At 41.3% G+C, this 21,492-nt stretch overlaps 1 protein-coding gene across 3 annotated transcripts in view; it reads left to right on the forward strand.

The window, feature by feature from the left end:
• Positions 1-21,492, forward strand: part of dock11 (dedicator of cytokinesis 11) — an 88,179-nt gene that overhangs the window by 41,674 nt on the left and 25,013 nt on the right. For all 3 annotated transcript variants that reach the window (XM_085349730.1, XM_085349732.1, XM_085349731.1), the window contains 13 exons: positions 2,032-2,098; positions 2,918-3,006; positions 4,483-4,603; positions 4,746-4,812; positions 4,949-4,996; positions 5,337-5,482; positions 9,774-9,889; positions 11,331-11,468; positions 16,109-16,291; positions 16,587-16,700; positions 18,518-18,733; positions 20,373-20,430; positions 21,081-21,187. In XM_085349730.1, the coding sequence (XP_085205856.1) occupies positions 2,032-2,098; positions 2,918-3,006; positions 4,483-4,603; positions 4,746-4,812; positions 4,949-4,996; positions 5,337-5,482; positions 9,774-9,889; positions 11,331-11,468; positions 16,109-16,291; positions 16,587-16,700; positions 18,518-18,733; positions 20,373-20,430; positions 21,081-21,187 (1,470 nt within the window). The remainder of the gene's footprint in view (positions 1-2,031; positions 2,099-2,917; positions 3,007-4,482; positions 4,604-4,745; positions 4,813-4,948; positions 4,997-5,336; positions 5,483-9,773; positions 9,890-11,330; positions 11,469-16,108; positions 16,292-16,586; positions 16,701-18,517; positions 18,734-20,372; positions 20,431-21,080; positions 21,188-21,492) is intronic.

The raw sequence follows: 21,492 nt of genomic DNA on the forward strand, positions 1-21,492 counted from the left end.
GTTGTAATTCAATGGAATCATGAAGCATACTGTACAGTATGTACCAGTCTATTTTTATGACCGTGTTTATCAAAATAAAAATCTGATTTCATCTATAATTAGGGCCTCATAAGTTTCTCAGTTCAGTTCAAAAAGTCTCATTTACAGTTTTCCAGTTTCAAATAATTAGTTGCAAAATCCTTAATATGACAGCTACTTGTCGTATGAAGTACTAAACAAAGCCAGATACATGATGTAAAATCGAGGTAAGGAATCTTGAATTTTTCTCCAGCACGTGTCCAAACTAGCCTGTCTGACAGGACTGAAAATGACAAATGAATTAAAAAGGTTAGTTTACCTGTGCTATACAATAGGGCCCAGCCTACTGTGCTGTCGCTGTTGACCTGTTTTCAGTTCAGCAACATTGTGAGGCCTCTTGGTGGATGTGGAGTGAAAATTCAAAATGTTAATGCGAATGCAAAGGTAGAGTCTTAACACCTGGCTTGAAACCGTCTGCCAAGGACCAGCGTGGCCTGAAAAGCTTGGTTTTGGAGTGAAATTAGCCTCAAAAGGTTTACAAATGTGCGTGTGGTCTAATCCACAAACACAAGCTAACATTTACAAATGTTTACAATGATTTGTGTGCACATTTTTGAGTGCTAACAAATGTATACTCCAAACCGCACACAAATACAGAGCAATTCAAACACAACGCTATTTTGAAAAATTGATGGGAGACGGGAAACACCAGGGTAACAAGTCACAGCTGAAACTGATCAACAGCAATGAGACAGGGGAGGCAAAACTACACATCAACAAAAATATCAAAACACCAAACAGTGAGTGAGAGTTAACAGGGAAACACGGGAGGTGGGGATATAAACTGAAGGTCCAGGGATCAAAGAAACAGACGTATTCATCTTTCTGATGTCCTGAAACTCAAAGTGGTTGTTACAAAGATAGCTGAAGAAAGATCCCCGACTTGATCCCAGGACAAATACTCTCTGCCAAATCAAACATGCAGAGCTACCCGCTTTGGTGACCTCCTGTGGATAAGAGAGTAGTCAAAAGTAGCTTTTAGCTTTATTATTTGTTTTCCTTGGCAGATGACTTTAATGTCATGTAGTTTGAAGGAGCACGTTTCAAGAAGACTGCAAACCCCACCCACATGGAAAAGATATATATAAATCTTATAAAGTTTGTATCTGTCTTGTGTGAAACTTGTATGAAAAGCATATAAGAGTGAAAACAGATATAAGATCCCTTGAAAAATTATATAATGAAACTTGTATGTTTTGGATACTTACTAAAACAATATATGAAAGTGATGAGAAAGTGGCCACTTTCATGAGTAAATCACATATAAGTTTTTACTATTTCTTTTCCATATGGGCAGTGTCGCTGACGCCACTCCAGTACTGGGATTACTAGCATTACTAGCCGGAGCTTCACAACTATTCGATCCCAGGGAAGTGATCATAAGACAAAATCTTGCAGCATGAACTCTGACCCGCAGTGGGCACACATTCATGGGATCCTACAGACTATAAAAGTTTTAATGTCAGTCTCTCTATTTTAGATTCAATTCAGTTGTTGCCAAATAGTGTACCGTGGTGCCAAGTGCAGTGGATTTTGTGAAAACTGGTCTGGTCTGGTATACAGATCAGTTAAAACCCAGTGCATTTACAAAAATGTACAGCAATTATTTTGGTAATTACTGTTAATTTAGGGCAGCTGTAGAATAATAAATTGGTGGTCCAATAGATGTATTAAGCACCGTACGTGCTGGGAATCCCTCCTGTGTAATGCAGGAATTCTCAGACTGAGTGACTAAACAGTAAAAGATTGCTCCGACGAAGCTAAAGTGGCACAATACATTCCGAACAAAGGTGCCAGAACTGTTACTTTTTGTTTTCACCGTTAAAATATTTCCTCAAATTGCAGGAAATAGAATGTCGAACATCTGCTCTTGGTCTGATTATAATATTCGGAATGTGCCAGCTCACCTCTTTGCAACACAGTTTTCACTCGCTCCATCTTGTGGTTGGCCAGGGCTCCAGAGATGACCTAATATCCACAGACATGAGGAGGATCAGCACAGCGATCGAGAAAGAGCACGGTGAGTAGAGAACAATAGAAACCGTACATATGGCGTCTTCCTGTTTACGTTATTCATTATGATAGAAACATATGGCTTCAACACCCACTGATCCATTAGCAGCACTCTGTCTGAAAGCAGCAGCTGTTGGCCAGACAAACATCAAACTTCTTAGCCAATCCTACAACATTTCTAGTATTTTATTCACTACCAACATGATGTTGAAATCAGATGAATAAGATCGGTATCAAACAGAATCCTCGAAAACCCAGTGAACGTGGGTGTTTTACTGAGTTATAGCAGCTGCTCATTAGGTCAAATACACGTTGACCTGAGAAGATTGGGAGGCTAAACAGTTTTTATTCTTCGAGACCAAAAGGGTTAAATGTTTAAAACAGGGACCACGTAGTCTTGCATTTCGGTAGCGTAAACAGGCCAAAATGGGCAGATTGAAAGTAAACAAATATGAAAATCAAAGCAGCAGAAGCAACAATGTAATCATCTGTAGTCTCAAGTAGAAAGCCTTTGTTTATTCCAGAAAAGGAGTTCATTAGCTTCTTATTCCCTGGTGACACAACAAGGGTTGTGTTCTCAGACATCACGGTGCTGGACTACTGCGTACAATGATGTATAGCATATTGGCCCAAACATTTCCTGAGAGTCCTGACGTAAGAATGGTTTCATACGTTTTTATTTAGAATTATGAATTTGTTTAATTTTATTGGAAAATATAAAGAATTTTCCACTAGGAGCTACTGTTAGGAAGCTTTGTGAATACGAGACATGGAGTGTAGCCAAATCTGCAGTCTTTGGACCCCAACAAACCTATTTTGGTTGCAGGTCAGCCAACTCAGAATGGCCACGTTGTGAGGAGGGAAGACTCCAGAGGCTCTCTATTTATGGACCCAGGAACACCGGACAGCAATGAGGTGAGGTAACATTTCATTTTAGCCCAACAGGTTAAACATATTTAGGGCAGATTGTCAGTCAGTTCATTTTTAGATAAATAAACTTTGTGGTTTCTCTAAGTTCCAGAAAACCGACAAGCTGGACACTGGTTTGTTCTTCTTTGTTTTTTTCCTTACCTGGAATGTCATTCAGAAATGTCAGTTATGCTGAACTGTTGACATCAAGACAAGTCTGACAATGTCTGATTATCACGGTTTTGCGTTGCAGCCCTGAAACTTTTTATATGCATTTTTAAATACTTCTAAGAATGCAGTCTGAGCCCTTTGGAGTCACCTCACGGAAGCACTTCTGAAACACTGTGCGGGAAACCTAAACATACCGTATGCAAAGCAGCCTTGAAACATGCGATATGCAAATTTTGGTTTAAGTGTTTTGTTCACTGGTAGGTTTGTTGTCACTTCCCAAATCAGGAAATTCTAATTAGTTCTGAAGTGCTCAAACTTTTGCGCTGCTTTGTTCCACTTTAACATTTTACTCACCGGACGTGGGCTTCGTGTAGGCCACGTACACACACGGCCTCGGCGTTACATCTGAAGCCTTCACGGCTCACTTTCTGGCAATGATGTTAAAAAGCAGCTGCATGTTACTTTTGGACAATGGCGGTGTCTTCTCAGCAGGAAACCTCTGTAAACTCAGAGCCAACATAAACTCTTCTCCTGCTCTTCAACCATGACTCATTTGGGAAACGTGTGACGTGGCTTGTACTGGAAAACGCCACCTTCATGTGAACCAGCGATCATTCGCGTTTCGCTATGAGATGCCAGATGAGCAGGCGCCCGTGCTTACAATTCAGTCGCAACGTGAGAAAGTGCTAGTCATGTGGATTTGACCTGTAAATGACAGTTAGATGAAACCCCTGACAGATTGAAGAAAAACACATAATGACGTTTAAACAGAAAAAGCACTCTGAAGCTATATCGTCCCCCTAAGGCCAAGGTGTAAAGACAAGTGAAAAATGAATAGGTTCTTCCTTTTCTCCGTCTCCTTCTCGCCTCCAGGACTGATGACATTCTGCTCAGTGGTTTTTGTGCAATTTTGCTCTAAATTTAGCTTTTCTGCTGGTTTATCTGTAAATCTGTATATTTTTACATCCACGATTCACCTCATCAGCATAATTCTAAGAATTGTTTCTTGTCACTGCTTTGTGTAATCAAAAGCAATAACATGTTTGTTTTGTGTGTTTGCTGATAAGAGATATTAATTGCGAAAGCAACCTCTCACATACTGTTTGTGCTCAGGATTTTTTTTGGTAACAAAGGTTTCATCAGTGAGCCTGTCCTCAGGTCTGGGTTTAAATAAATCATTCTCCTTCTGTAAAATACGACCGTTTAGATCCTCTGACACTCAAAGATTTTCCTCTAGTGCTGGTCCTAACCAAACAGGAAGTAGGAGTGCTTTAAAATGAGTTAACGAGCGTTTTCTGTGTGTTGTTCCAGCTGCAGAGACGCGCCTCAACCATGAGCAGCAGCACCATGCCTCCTATCGGCAGACTGGGACAATATGAAATCAAAGGCCTACTGTTCTCTTTCCTGCACATCGCCAAGACCTTGTCAGAAGGTCAGTGAGGCTCTATAGCCACAGTGCACATCACTTACTCAGAACGTGACTCGGCTACCTGTTCTGCTATTTCTGACAGTGATCGCTCTGGGGGACTAAAACCATATAGCCAAGTGTGTCCACTTTGTCTTTTTGCCCACAGACACTCTGATGGCCTACTGGAACAAAATCAGCCCTCAAGACATCATGAACTTCCTCAGTTTGCTCGAGTGAGTAGCTAATGAAACAACAGCCATATGTAAATATTAAACAAAACTATACGTGTGTTTTAACTGCTCTATCAGTCTTGTGTCAACATTCTAAGTGGATGCAAAAGGCGCCTCGTGCTTCATGTTTTCTCCGCAGGGTCTGTCTGGCTCAGTTCCGTTACATTGGAAAGAGGAACATCGGCAGGTAAGGCTGGAAAACAAAGCTGCGCCTTTGTATTGTGTGTCATATTTACCTTATCTGTCAGCGCCTGAAATTTGAAACCCAAATAAATTTAGTTGAGTTTTAAGGAAGCAAGGTGCCAGGTCATGTTCCAATGAAATACACCTTTACTCCTCTCTTTTTTTAAATGTATTAAAATGTTCTGTTTGGTATTAATCAGCTTGTGTCGATCTTTTATTAATTATCAGGTATTAACATATTTGTTATATATCGTAATACATCCAGCTCAGTGAGAGTTACAGGAACAGGGTCTTATGTTATTCCTCTTCCTCCTTCCTTCTTGCTCCTGTTATTATCGATATAGGAGCCAGGAGGCATGTGTGTCGAAGCTGTTCTCGTCAGGTGGAAAGTCTCAGACAATGCCACCCATGCGCTGCAACCGTGCCAGCCTCATGCAGAGCAAGATACACCAGTTCAACACCATGGAAGCCTCCTTCACACTCAACATATGTAAGCACTCCCACTAGTTCACATGCAAAACGTCAGGTTGCAAAACACTTCACATCTAAGATTCCTAGAAATTTACAGGAATTGAAGTCGTAATGGAACAGTTAATTCTGCCAGCACCGCACTAATCGTCAAGAAATCATGCGGGTAAAGTGATATAGATTGCATTTGTGTTCCAGCCGAGGGAGTCTGCATACAGTTGAGGTTTGCACAGGAATATTTCATATGAAAGACAATAATTCCACAACCAATGATTTGTTTGTTAAAGATTAGGCTTGCAGAAAGATTCACAGGAGAATCTGGAGAGAGGCGGTTACATTCCTAATGTGGCACGCCTAGTCTGTAGTGACAGTCCTTATTATCCTTATGTTCACCTTTTCTGTTGAAATGAAAGTGTTTAATTTAAGAAATGTATGAATGTGAAATTATTAGTTTTGTTATTGTTTTATTTGGTATTATTTGAGGACACAAAAATCTATAAGTAGTAGAATCAGATGCAAGGAACTGGAGGCAACTGGAGCTACAATAGAGCATGCACACTAACACTCCCATCACATCATAAACCAAGTGCACGTTCCAATTTTGGCATTAAAAAGATAAAAAATGTTCTGTCTCAACCTCTGTCATGTGAGTGCTGCTGCATCACTGCCTGTTGCTTCAATCCTTCCACCACACCAGCTCCACGTGTAGGCTCTGGTAGGATGTTTGCTGGTCACGCTCCAATTTGTGTGTCATATTTGCTGGTGCAATGAGTAGTTGAAAAAGTGTGTCAACAACCTAACTGTTCAGCTCTTCTCTGTGCATGTGGACGAGGAAAAAGAAAACTTCTTAGTATGACACTAATTTCCCTGTAATCAAAAGGAATTTAAATGTATTTTATTTACAAGGTAATTAAGATTTTCCTGCAAATACTTAATACTACCAGTCAGGTTTTTACTGGAAACAAATAGTTAAACTAATTTAAAGTAAATTTTAATAGTCTGTAAGTAATACTTCTTTATTATTTGGTAATTTGTGGAAAAAACAACAGCATTTTCCCATCTTACCCTGTTGTAGGCTGTATTATGAAGGGGTTATTGTATAAGGTCACATAGGCCTGCAAATGTAAACTGGTAAAGAAGAACAGCCCTTCTCACATTTATATTGGTAAAATAAAAAGACAGTTGAATGATAAATAATAAATGCACATCAGCATAATGAATTAAATAAAGCTGTAAAAAGGCAAGATTACGATTTATGATTATTTACATTTTTCTACAAAATTAGCATGAAATTGTACACTACTTAAAATTATTTACAGTATAGTCATTTCTTTGTTTCCTGTAAAAACCTGACTTGTTATTCTAGTGCCTCTACCTTTAGGTATTTATAGGTAAATGTAATTACATTGTAATTTCAAATAACATTGGTTGAAATGACATTTGATTACAGGGGAACTACGCTGTTAGTCGCCGACCATATTACAAAGTGCTACTTAAAGAACTATTAGAAACTATCAGTTCTGTTGCAGAGCAGCAGTTTCTCAACCGTGTGACCACTGATTTCACAAGTGCTAAAGTGTGAAAATCACCAAAGAAAATTGTATCTGTGAATCGTCAGAAGAAGGTCTTTTTAGAACATGAATCCACGTGTGCATCTACATCCCCCTAACCTGGGGGATGTGGCCATGACCTGGTTAGGAGCTCTGGGGGCTCTTGGATGGTGTTTTCCTTGTGGCTGCATACAGCGGAGATGGGGGAGGGTCTGTGCTGGCGGACGTTGGTTACTGGCCTGGTAGCCTGGCTGCCCCTGGGAGGGTCCGGGACGGGCGTGGAGGCTTGGGGGTCTGGGGGTGCTCCGCCCCCCGGTCTGGGGTGCTGGCCGGGCCTTGGGCTTGGGGGCTTGGGTCCTGGCTGTTGTGTCGCCGGAGCAGTGGGCAGGTGGGTGCAGGGGGGCTCAGCCCCAGTGCAGGGGACCTCTGGTGCATCGGCCCAACTAGGGGGCTCTCTAACTGGTGGGGAGGTTGTTATATCTTTGCAGGTGGTCACCTCACTACAGGAGCTCACTCTGCAGGTGGGGGGAGAGATATAGGAGAGGTGGAGAATGAACTCAACCTGTCTGTGCAGTGTCTATTTGTGTCTGTCTACACGTTGGGTGAGTGCCGAGTATTTGGTTGTGCATATGGGGTGGGAATGCACGTCTGTGTCCGCGTGTGCCTGTTCGTCTGTGTCTATATGTCAGGTTGGGTCTTAGACTCGAGCTCTCTGGGTACATCTCAGGCCCTCTAAAGTACGCAGGCCTATCTCCCCTCACCACACTCCCTGCCGGTGGCTGATGCCCTCAGACGTTGGTGTGTTGGTGGTCCTTGTCGTCTGGGACTGGGCGCTCATGTATGTACCGGCTCACTCCTGGTGGCCGATTGGCGGGGCCGGGCGCCTGTGGCCCGGCTGGGCTCCTTCCGAGGGGTGGGGGGCCCTCAGGCCTCTGGCCTCTGGGCCTGAAGCTCGGTCCTCTCTGGCACAGCTGGCTGCCGGCAGAGCCCGCGGGCACACCACTGCAACCCCCTCTGGCCTCTGCTCCGTAGCTGCGGGGTGACCTCTCCTTTGGGGCTCTACTCAGCTCTTCCCAGGAGGGTGGCATGGTTCCCCCCCCTTTGGTGGTCCTCCTCGGGTCCTTGTACTCTGGGGCCTCTGGATATCTGGGGCCTGGATCTCTTCCATACCTGCTTCATACCCTGGAGGACGGGGCTGTGGCTCCCCACACTCCCTAGCAGATCGTTACATGGAGAAACCTTTGGAATACAAGCGTGCTGATCCACACAGGTGTACACATGGGTGTTCACAGACGCGGACTACAGCTTTCTTGGCTGCTGCCTCAAAGCACATTGTGCGCTGTCTATCTTGCGTGCTGCACAATATCGTTTATTATTTAGTATCTACTGTTATCTACTGCTAGCTAGTTTATTGTGATGGTGCCGTTTTTTTTATTATGTTGCTCTTTGTTGTTTGCTTTCTCTTCTGTTTTTTTTCTCCATACAGGTGATCCAGGTGTTTTGTTTGTTTGTTTGTTTGTTTTTCTTTCTTCCCCCCCTTCTCACCGTCTCTTCTCCCCTTTGGTTTTCTTTCTCTCCCTCTCTTTCTTTCATTCTCTCTCCCTGTCCTATCCCCCAGTCATGTCTGTCCCGTTTGTAGCAACTGAAAATAAAATAAATTCATAATTATAATAAAGGTCAATCAAATGGACCAATATGGCAAGGCCATGATGATCCACTTGGCTAAAGATCCAAACGGGACACAAAAAAAAAAAAGAAAAAAAAAAGATGTGTTGTCAGCGAGATGAAGAGCGTAAGAACTGAGGGATGACAGGGGGTATATGCGCAGGAGGGGCTGTGTGTATGTCGTCACAGATCATCCACCTTAAAGGCGTGAATAAAGGTTTCTTCAGCCAGGAAATGCAAGGGCGCGATATCCCATACTTATGTGTTGTACCGAGTGAATCGACTGAAAGGAAACAGTTCATCATGGGTTGAAATGCCGCTCCTCCAAGACAGAGCTAGCCAACTGACTCTCAGGCTGTGCTTTCTAAACAGACATTATCTTGAGCCACTGACCGCAGTATGTCGAGCTCTAAGGCCTCTCTGGTCTTCACGTAATGGATTTGCAGCAATGCTAGATTAATGCAACAGTGTGTAGAATCACCACGGAAAACGCTGTTGCAGAAAATAAATGGGCGCGTTCACCCGCATACAAACAGGGATTTTCTTTGCTGCATCTTAATCTTAAACATAAAATCCTCTATAAAAAATTCTCTGTGGCTTTAATGCAGTGTTTGCTGTTTACAGGATTCTCAAAAGATTTGCATGTAATAACCTGTGTATAAAATGATTGTACATGTACCCTATAGACTGATGTGTCACATGTGTTTTCCTTGTTATTTTGCACTTTACCGAGAAACAAGTTGTTCTTATCTCTGGCTCTATGCTAATAATGAAAAATGGACTTGCGCTGGATGTTATGTTCTTTAATAACATTTGGTACCTACTAGGAGTATCTTAAACAAGATGTAATTACATGTTGATTTGTGCAATTAAATCAGTCAATGAAGCATTTGCCTAATGAGCTGTATGTAAATTACCATTTCAAAGCAAGCAGGAAATCAGCAAACACAACAATACTTAAGAATAACTTTGCAGTCATCAGTATTTTCTGGATAAAAGGGTTACAATTAGAATCTGTTCTACACCACAATGTGAACCATTAGCATGCACAGCACCTCAGGATTTCTTTATGTCTCCATGTGTGTTTCTGTGTTTCAGGGGCAGGGCTGTCAGAAGCAGAAATCCACCATCAGGCCCTGCTTGAAGGCAACACCTCCACCGAGGTCTGCCTCAGCGTCCTGGACATCCTGAGTCTGTTCACTCAGTGTTTCAAGGTAAGCACTGCACACACAGTCCAACCAAGATGGTAGATAAGCTTTTAAAGTGATTCAAATGTCACTGAGTCCTTAAATAAGTGATGTGCTTGTTATGAAATTTTGAGTCAGCCTCCGTGATGTTTAAGAGGTTTTCAGCTCTTAATAACACTCAGAGAAATCTTAATATGTATGCTCATCTTTTCTTTACATATTTCTGCAAGTCACCCGAGTAAGTGCTGAGTCTGATGTTGTCTAAATGAACGATTTAAAAAATGAACACATTTTAAACAGTTTTCTGTTATCTTTGTTTAACCTTTCGTGGCTCTGCCTGCTCCACTCTGTGTGTAGCGGGACACACACACTTTTGCCTTTTATGTCTTAGTGAGGACATCTAATTGACATAATGCTTTCACTAGCGGCTTACCCTAACCATCAAAAATGAATGCATAACCCTAACCCCTAGCATAAATCGAATCATAACCTAACAGTAACCACATTTTGAGCCTCAAAAATGTGTTCAAACTTGTGGGGCCTGGAATTTGGGCCCATTTTTTGTTGTCGTTGTATTTATGAGAGGCTATTCAAGCATTTAAAGCTCCTTCGAGTTTAACCATCACTCCTGAGTGCCAAGCTAAACCCAAGTCCTAGTCTTGACCTCATGCTTCACAGTGGATGGATGTCTTTGCTGGATTTGTGGAGCTAATTTTTTCATCCTTCATGCAGGTTCATATCATTCTGGGAGAGTTTGATTCTCTGTTTTATCGGCTCTGCCTTTGTTTGACGTCACAGCTTCCTCAACTGCTCGGTGTTGTTTAACGCAGCTTACCTAAAGACAAAAAAACAAACCCAAACACCAGACTTGGTCCTTTTGCTTATTATCCTTAAGTGGAGATATGCTTTCGAGACAGTTCTGGACCCCAGCCAGCCTACTGAACATCTGGTGTTGTTCTCAAGTAGTCCTTTGGTGTGGATGGAGTGAAGTTGGACATATTTAGATGTCATTCTTTTTATTTGTTGGCAGCTGTTGTCTGGCTGGGTTTTTCTCAAGAAAGTTGCAACCAACAACCTACGCAATTCGCATTGCCACATTACAAGCAGGCTCACATATAGAAGCTTTTATTGGGTGTATCCTCATGCTCTAGCTGTGGGGTTTTTTTCGAAACAGTAACTTTATCAATGGCTTCATCTGATGCGAGCATGAGTACCGATACTGACACTGGATCCCAAATTGTAGGGTCCCGAAATTGATGGGACACAGTAAAAATCAGCCGCTGCCATCAGTCGTTGTCATCTCGTTTGCTTTTAGTCGATGAGAACAGAATGAGATGCGCCTAAAACGTCATCAGCATCGTTCAGCTCATAAATCTGCTCACACATCAACAGTGATGTAGGAAATTGATGAATATAGTTTGCACTGATATTTTGTGCATCTATTCTTGTGTGTGTGTGTGTGATTCAGAACCAGCTGCTGGACAGCGACGGTCACAACGCACTGATGAAGAAGGTGTTTGACGTCTACCTGACTTTCCTCAAAGTCGGCCAGTCAGAAGCTGCCCTCAGACACGTGTTCGCCGCTCTGCGTGCTTTCATTAACAAGGTATGTGTTCACATTCGTACGAAGTGTTGCTGCAGTAGTAAAATCAGTATGACTCAGATGATGCCTGGAGCAGGTAAACATGCTGTGTTTTTGATGACCGGAGCTGATATACATTTTTGTTTTTGTTTTTGCCGCTGCCTAAAAAACTTTCCACTGTGAACAATGAGATGAGTGAGATGTCTGGTTCCAGCCTTCACACAGACGTTCTCTCTCATTCCATCTAATAGCTAAAAAAAACCCATAGGTCACACTGCTCCAATAAAGTAACCTGGCTTTTCAGTGTTTCTCGTGTTTTCTGCCTCATTCCCAGCCACTGGCTAGAAAAATGCTCTGAAATGTATCTAATAGGGCTGCCACAAACGATTATTTTGATAGTCGACTAGTCACCGATTATTTTTGCGATTAGTCGACTAATCAGATCATCATCCACTGGACGTAAAACGTACAGCTTATTGCACCAGCAGCATCTGCTCTTATATAACTATCATTAGCTTACAGCTTTAAGTGTTTAAGGTATGTGCTCACTAAAAATAAAGACAAGACATTAAATTTTAATGAAATTTGCAGATTGTTTCGGTGAAGTTTAATAAACTCCTTGCTATCTAAAATATAACAGGACACTGGAGTATATTCTTGAGCATCTCACACTTCTGATAATCAGCTGTCTGCTTGACGTTTATTCAGCTGTGTAAAAACTAACTTTAATCTCAGACAAACTGATTTACTCAGGAACAAATAAAATACTGAAAAAAGCCAAACAATAACATTTTAAGTTATCCAAGTGACTTATATATGTTTAACCTGAGTAGCGAAAGACGGTGGTGGGTTTGAAAACGATTTGCCCGGAGTCCGGTGTTCTCACCGGCTCTAGTGAGCCTTGAACCCCAGCTAGCTATCGAGCTGGTGGGTAACAGACGTCTCCGAAAATGTCTTGATAAACTGAGCAGATATTTGAAGTTTACACAGCTACATTCTCGCCTGAAAACATCTTAAAACTTTATTTTGTGACCCAGAAAGAATAATAAGAGTAATATTAAAACTAACTAGGTGCCGCCAATGTTGGAAACTGAGCAGGGCCACCCTATGAATTCTGGGATAGGTTGGGCCACGAAGTATACACCCGACCCATCCTTCATATCTGGAGAAATGAAGGGCGCATTTGTCGGGCGCATTTGTCGGAGTCTTCAAATTTGGACAACCTTCGTCATGTCGCTGTAACGTAATCGGCCTACAAATGCGGGCAGAGGAGGATGTGGTTTCTGACTTTGGACACAGCTACGACACAGGAGTTGCTTCTTCTTCTTCTTCGGGGTTTAACGGCAGCTGGCATCCTTGTACATGCAGTGCTGCCATTTTTCTGTTTCAGTCCGTTATTACACTCTTAAATCCTACTACTTATTCCTGCGTCTTTTGGGATCTTACAAAGCTTCAAACGACGCGTCGACTATTAAATTAGTCGTCGACGATTTTGATAGTCGACTAATCGTGGCAGCCCTAGTATCTAATTGAGTATTTCTCACTGTTATGTTGCATAGAAATGAGCTTCAGCACAACTCAGTCAAAAGCTGCTGAGGTAATAAAGGTAGGTCCCAAGGGAGAGAACAACCCTCTTCCTAGAGTTATCATATCAGCAGTGTCAGTGTCATGTGGGTTAATTAAGTGATGAATCAGAGAACAGCAGTGGTGAAGACTTTGTTCTGGCGTGCTTCCTCCTGTTACAGTTCAAGCATTAAAGGTTAGCCTCTGCAAATAGTAACTATCCGAACATGAACACTTTAAACACTCGTGCTTGGATCAGGCGAATAGTCGTCTGCAAATTGATTACAGTGTGTACAGGTTCATTAAAATGTCAAACAATGTGGTTTGTGAGATTCTAAAACCAATAAACTGCTCTTTGATTTCTTTGTAGTCCAGGTTTCCTGTGTCAACAGATTTTGCGCACAAACTGTTAAAGGCACACGAGCGAGCCACAGTGCAGACGTTGTCCTTCATTAACACAAATGGTGGAGTGTGTGAATGCACGGCTGAAAGTAGTCCCCCAAAAAATAGTCTTTGCAACTTGTACTTTAATCTATTCTGTCTTTATTTCTACAAAGTGGTCTGTTTACACTAGTTTGTTTTGTAGAGATTTAGTGTTTACACAGAATAAAAGTAGCAAAAACCATCACTAGGTGTTTAAATGCTACTGTAGACATCTACTAAAGAGACATGATGTCTATTTAGTAACTGAGCAGTGCTGATACAGTTATTTTTGCAGCCAGACTTATTAGGTTGTGTTTGGTATGTTTGTGTGTGTGTGTGTGTTTCATTTTCTCTGCAAACACTCAAAAAGCTTAATTTAACTGAATTCAAATAAAACTTTGTAGGAGTGTGGAGTGAGGTCAGCTTAACAAGCCTTTAAAAGGTCTTCAAGGTCAGAAATTGTGTCAACATATGGAAAGTACTTTGTAAACATTTAAAGTATCACATTACATTTGATGTTTTTTCTGCTTTTTACTGTTTAAAAAGAACGAAGAAAACAAAATGAATATGTACAAAATCCAATACTATTCCCTTAAAAGTCCACACAGCCCTGGTAGTCAGCTCTCTTGGCGGAGGTTTGAGTGCTTGTGTTTAATTTCACAACACAAAAAACAAAAGTTTGTCTTTATTTGCTTTGGCGGTCGTCATTCATTTATTTTAAATGCTGGATGAAGATGTTATCACTATGAACGATGATCCCAAAGCTGTGAGCCCCTTCATTTCTGTTATAACAATAACTTACTTGCTTAACTGATGTGAACTTATCATAGATTGCAAGAGGCAAATATGCAAACATGGTTTTCACATAGGCAGAGCGGTGTCTCTGGGTTTTAGCCGCAGTTTTGTGTGGCTAAAAATCCACCACACAGACAAGCTGAGAACGGTCTGTTTGTCTGTTCTCAGCAGTCGACACACAGTCGCGTGTTTTTCTTCTTTCTTCTTTCAGTATTGGATCTTTCACACTCCAAACGGAAATGTCTTTACAAACTCAGTGATCTTTTGCTTTCTTCTGCACATCATGTTTATATATGTTGGAGGTAATAATGGAGCCTTCTCTGGCTCAATCTTGTGCTCCAACTGAGCGGTCAGATTCATCCAGGTATCGCACACATTTATCCACGCACGACACCTTCTAACAGAAGAGCTCGTCCTCGTATCAGAAACATATTGATTCTCCTTCAGCTGGCTTTCTTTGATCGGTTTCCATGTGGAACACATGCGTGAAACTTGTGCCGACTGTTATTTTAATCAGGGATTAGCCGCGCTCTCATCCGGTCTGCTTGTTTTTGATCCACTCATTTATGCTGCGTTTGGTAGAAATTAGGCCTTTGTTAGCAGACAAACAGAACTTTCCACTTCCAGAAGTGGATTTTTGCTATTGTGAGTATTGTGACTGCCTGAAAACTGGAGAAAGGTGATATGGGCAGCGAGGACTTTAACAGCAGCATTCTTTTGCAGTAAATAAAAAAAATGTAGATAAACAGTTCAGATTTCCCCCCTCATTAGTTAGAGACAGAATATCAGTTTTTGTGACATTTTATTATTTATTTCGTCACAGGTTTATATTTGTAACTGCACTAGATTAAAACTCTTACCGGCAATCGTAATTCCTGGCAGCAGCGTGCCGTGTTTTCCTGTTAACAGCCAAACCTTTGCTGTTCTTGGCCACACAAACACTGGTAACAACATAGCGCATCGAGACTAATTCAAGTCTAAACACGACTCAAGACTTAGCTGGTACACAAGACTCATGAGGCAGGCATTGCAATAGTGTCCTTTAGTTCATCTTATATGTACTAGTTCAATTTATATGTACTAGTTTAAACCAGTCAGGGTCATTACAATGTGAAAGAAGAACTAAAATGTTAACAGGTCCGTTTTTTGTTACTTCCTGACAATAAAATCACCACAAAAAAAAACCCAAGCAAAACTTTGCAATAACCTTTTAACGCCAAGTGTATCATGTTTGATACACAGGTTGATGATGCAGATGTTTTCTAGACCTTTGATTTCCCCCCAAAACCTGAATAAATTTGACGTTTTACGATGTTTTGATTGAAACGTGCTGATGCCATCCTGCTTATTTTTAACAGCACCCTAATGTCTGACCTTTGACCTATGACGTCGAAGGATTATTTACCAGAGAAGCGTCTTTTCTTATCTCCTTTACCCAGTTATCGTGCAACTCTCTCCATGCAGTTTCATGTGATATATTATTACTCAATATGGTTTCTTGAAATTTTTTTCAAGGTGAACTTTGACCTTGAGTGCTAACAATGAAGGTCAAATGCTTAGCCAACCTAGGTACTTAGCCCAGGAGGTCTACTATGTTTTTGTGAAGTTTGAAGATGATCCATAAAAAATTGTGGGTAATATAAAGTTTTTTATTTTTTATTTTATTTTTTAGTTATTTTTTGTGGTTTTATTTTTATTTTCAGCCAAATCTAAATGGACTTATTATTAGTATCTACCATAACACAAAGTTTTAATGTGATATCTTCACTGTGTATCAAGTGATTTATCGTTTTCCTGCTGTCTTTCCTACACACTCACTCTATTTTCTAACTCCAGCCCTGTCCTGAATCTGTCTTTAATACACTAACCCGTTGTCCCGCCAGTTCCCTTCGGTGCTGTTCAAGGGTCGCGTGACGCTGTGCGAGGCTCTGTGCTGCGAGGTGCTCAAGTGCTGCGTCTCCAAGCTGGCCTCTCTGCGGGCCGAGGCGTCGGCCCTGCTCTACCTGCTCATGAGGAACAACTACGAGTACACCAAGAGGAAAACCTTCCTACGCACACACCTGCAGGTAAAGTGTTAATGTTGACAACTGTTGACGTTCAGCACTCGGTTTTCTTTTCTCCAAGCACGCTCCTCTGAGCAATTCACGTGCAGTAAGGGAGGAGAAGAATGTAAAGCGTGTAAGAATGTAAAGCGTGTTTAATTGCAGACGGTCTGCTGAGTTTCTCTTTCTATTGTCTCGCAGTGATTAGTGCACATACTATTTACTGGATCGTGTGTGCATTTCCTCCTTTCATTTTCATCTTTCTCCGTGCCCACTGCCCCACCCCCTCCACCTTCCCCTGCTTTTCTTTCCCGAGTAGATCATCATTGCAGTAAGCCAGCTGATTTCTGACGTGGCGCTGACCGGAAGTTCACGCTTCCAGGAGTCTCTCTCCATCATCAACAACTTTGCAAACAGCGACAAGGCCATGAAGGTATTGTGGAAGTCTAGACAACCAATCACAGCTGGCACCAACAAACATTCATTGTTACCATTATTCACTGAGGAGTTTCCAGGTGGATGTATTGTAAAATCAATCTGTAGATTGATCTAAATCCACACTTTCTTCATAGATGATAATAATCAGCGAATGAGCTTTATTTTTATGCTCTTTTCGTGTAAATGAAGTGTCACAACAAGTCGTTACTCATTGCTTCATGATTTTTTCACTATAATTCACCATTTTTCTGTAGTACACACAAAGCACGGTGCTTCACTTCACTTATCAGGACAGAATGTGATGATTAGGAAATCCCGAGGTATTAGTGTTATAATTCAAAAACAGTAATTATAGTATTAAAGTATTAAAGATGTTATGACTTGGGTTTTTTTTTAACTTGTTAATCAGGATTCAGACAGTCTAGTTAGCAGTGGATGATTAACCACCAAAGTATCTCTGTTTTTGTCACGAGTTGTTTGGAAGAGACTGTGAATTAGCCTTCGACGATCTTCGATGACCTGAAGGTTAATCGAGCCTGACTTAACCTTCAAGTTGTTCCTGCTTCGTTTCTCTTGTTCTTTCATGAGCGATTGAAGGGAGCAAGTTTCGCTCCCCTTGTTGTTTCTTTGTGTTCTTAAGAGCAGCCACACAATCACACTTGTGAAACATTACTCCTCATGGGAATTTGAATCATTGCTTGAGTGATGTAATTTGGTTAAACAGTAAATACCGCTCAGGAGGTTTAGATGACAGATTCAAGTTACTGCTAGGACTACTAGTGTGAAGTATGGCGCAGTGTTTTAAGGCGTATAGTATTTACTGATTAACTTAGCAGAACAAAGTGACGATGAGAATAAAAAGTTTACGTTTCAATAATGGCAAATGTAATCTAGCACAAATAAGAGGTCACAAACAACCAGCTTGTTGAGAAACTGACTGGACTCTGCAGCATCATGAAGCTTGCTGGAGACTTGGATTCATCTGGATACATTTCACACCTCACACGGACTCTAACAATCACCCAGAAAAAATGCTGCTTTACCACGGACAAGTCCATAATAGATGAGCTGGCGTTGCTGTGCCACTTGCATAACTCGGTGATATTCTTCCTCCACGCAGTGTCATACAACAGTTGGTTAATAATGACTAAATGATGACTCTGATTTGCTCTGACTAGCTGGTGATCTGGTGTTGTTCCCCCCTCCGGCATTTCAAACAAATTGGCCTTCATGGCAACTATCAAAGATGCAAATTCCGACAAGTTTTGGCTCAACTTGGCAAAAACGCTTTCGTGCGATTCCTGTAAATAGCTTCCTCCCCAGATACGATGCTCTGAAAAGGAAACAAATACACAGGAAGCACAGGCAGCAGCAAAAGCTACTGCATTCACACCTGTAGTCACTAAATTGTCTCTGTGCATTGCTGTTGAGTAAACCCCAATATTAGTATTTTAATGCAGAGTAAATCTGGTCCTACGTCTCTTGCACCTTCTTGTGGGTAGGACCTTACATAACGAGCCAACCATATGCATAGGTAAGATTGTAATGTAATGTAACTGTAATGTAACAAAGCAGTAACACACATAAAATGAAGGCTGGAACACAATATGGATGACCTGCATGTTGTCTTCTGTCGCTCCTATCAGAATAAGAGCCTTTTTTTAGAAGATTAGAAAGTCATCCCCCACGCTGCACTTAAAACGTTTAAAGGAGTTAATTTTAGTCTAGCAGCAGGATGCAGGCCACATCTGAAGCTCCTGTTTCCTCCTAGATCTGTTCCCTTTTTAACCAGTGTCTGTATGTTTGCTGCAGTCCACAGCTTTCCCCTCAGAAGTGAAGGGTCTGACCAAGCGGATCCGCACAGTTCTGATGGCTACAGCCCAGATGCGAGAGCATGAAAAAGATCCTGAAATGCTGCTGGACCTCCAGTACAGCCTGGCCCGGTCCTACGCCAGCACCCCTGAGCTGAGGCGGACCTGGTTGGACAGCATGGCCAGAGCGCACCTCAAAAATGGAGATTTGTCAGAGGTATGAACAGGAAGACTGTGAGTGATTCTGACGTCTGTGTCTCTCCCTTTTTAGTCATTATCTTTGTATTGTTACAGTCATGTGGATAGCGGTCTGTAGGAGAATAACGCGGACAGGCAGGTTGTGTTGTTTGACCAGACATCTTTGATCGCACATCAATCACATTCACGCTGTCTGGTACACAGACAATGAGACCTGCAGAATTAGTCCTGCAGGCCATGTTTTCCTTTCTCAGCTGCAGTGGTGTTCAAGTTAATCCAAGATGCTGTCATTTCAAACTGGACACTGTAATATCTATAGGCCCAGCTCAACATGTATTTGAGTATTTTCAGCATTTAGTATTTTTATTGTTATTAAATGAAACTTTAAACGTACAAGTCCACTTACTTTTTGTCCCCTTTTCTTTTGTTTTTGTGTTTTTGGTGATGCTGCAGCAAAAGGTTATTCAGGGTGACTAAGAAACAAAACTGAATGCTGCATCCTCTGCCAAATGAAACTCAAATGAAAATTTTCATATTAATACCGTGAATACATCCAGTCCCGATGTTGTACAAGGAAACGCTTGGTCAGGATTAGATCATGGGAAAGCGAGTTCAAAGGTGAAGACTGATATAGAACTTGACCCTGGGTCGTGCAGCTGATGCGCTGTTAAGTGCAGGTCAAGTGTGTGTATTTATTTGGTTATTTAAAAGTTGATATTTATATAAGGACTTTTCTCAAAGGATTTTTCAAACTTTTCAGTATAAAGTGAGCCAGTTAATTTAAACACTCCAGAGGGATTGTAACATTAGATCTGTTTTTATCTCTGCCAACGAGGTTTTTGGTAGCGTTGTGTGCGTGTGTTCTGGACTTTGTAGGTGTGTGGACAGCGGTCAAATTAGCGATGCAGTTTAGCAGACATCGAGGTGTTCAAGGTCAGCTCAGTGATTTATTGATTTATTATTGATGTGAGGGTCAACATGATAATAATTCTATGTAGAGCTGCTATTCTTTTTATTTGCAACATATAGGCGTAGAATTATCGTGTTAGCTTATTGTGGCCTTGTTACATACATTACAGTAACAGGTTATAACAGTTTAAATACACATTTATGTGCAGTGTTCCTGAATACGTTTTTTGTACTTGATGTTTATTACTAAATATTTAAATAATGAATTGAATGCTGCACATGTAGCCACACAAAAACTAATTACACGTCAAATCATGTCAAGTTTATCCACATGGGTTTCAACAGGATGAACATTTTTATGTACAATTAAATGAGTGAAGTGAAAAGAACTGCTGAGCTTTTCAGCTACTGTCTATTCCACATCACGTCTCTTCCTGTGGAGAAACATATTGGGTTATGCTTCAGTAAAGGATAAGAGAAAGTCAAAAATGGCTTTCATGCCTTACAGCTATTTCGCACAGTCTGAGAAGACAGTTTCGTTTCAGTGGTAGGTGTGGCTGTAGATATCTGCCTGAATGACTGAACACAAAAAAGTCATTAAATGCAGCCTCGAAAATCATGTGTAATGATGTTATGTTGCTTGAAATATTATTGAGCAATTGCCAGCTGCATTTAAACAGTGTGCCCTGGTGTTAAAAAGTTTTTTTTCAGTGTGTTCTGTTCATGATGGCCTCTTCTTGTCTCCACAGGCTGCGATGTGTTATGTTCACGTGGCTGCGCTGGTTGCGGAATACCTGAACAGAAAAAGTAAGGTCCCCCGCCCTTCTGTACACAAGAAATACTTTGCTCCTTCTTGGCATTGTGTGCCTAGTGTAACTGATCTGCTAGAAACTCGTGAAGCAGCCTTTACTGTGGACCTCCTGGTGATATACTTGGCAGTTTGTTTGTGGCTCGCTGTTGTCACAATGTGCAAACACTCCACAGCACAATGGAGTCGCAAAAGCAAATTCTCACAATGCCGTATGTTATTTTTTTAGGTTATCCTTATCTTATGCAAAACTGGCTGTAAGTCTCTGTAATCCGCCAAACAAATGTGTGGTGGATATGCTGACAACAGTTGGTAGACGACAAAGCTTATCTCTGAAAATTTGTTTAGGTTTTAGTCCAGCGGTACGTATGAACTGAAGCTACCTTCCATCAGGTAGATTAACTATCACCAGGCAGTTACAGCATGTTGGGAATCGAAGAATATCCACCTTTCATGTGTTTCATTTGGTTGTGGGTCACACCTATCTGGATTTTCGTGAGTTCTCAGTGTCACAAAAACACCTGCCACACCTGCTGGGGGAAATAAATAAATAAATAAATAGAAATGTGTTTTGTAGAAAATGTTCTAGTGGAGGTTTATGTGAAACATTTTTTGTTTTCCTCACTCATCTTTGCTGTTTGCTTACCAGAGTTGTTCCCCAGCGGCTTGGCAGCTTTCAAGAAAATCACCTTTAACATCGACGAGGAAGCTGCCATGAAGGAAGACGCCGGCATGCAGGATGTCTATTACACTGAGGTGTGGCACCTGTTCAGGAAAAATGCTTATTTAAGATTTTCTGAAGATATAGAGATCGACCCGACAACCCAGTTAAACAGTCGTTTTACCTCAAATCAAACAGAAACAAAAATAAACGGCTTATTTGTCACTGAATTTTGTACTTGGATTTATGTTTCTCAAGCAAAGCATCAAAAATCTGTTTGGCCATCTCTACTGTAGAGTGTTTGTTAAAGAGGACCCACTGTGCTCAACACAAATTTGGATTCAACCCTTTCATGCATGAATTATGACGACCTCAATCAGGATTTCTTTTCTTAAGTATT

This window comes from Diplotaxodon limnothrissa, linkage group LG3, assembly GCF_057381915.1.
Source record: "Diplotaxodon limnothrissa isolate DT_005_m linkage group LG3, D_limnothrissa_male_GT1.1, whole genome shotgun sequence".
Lineage (NCBI taxonomy): Eukaryota > Metazoa > Chordata > Actinopteri > Cichliformes > Cichlidae > Diplotaxodon > Diplotaxodon limnothrissa.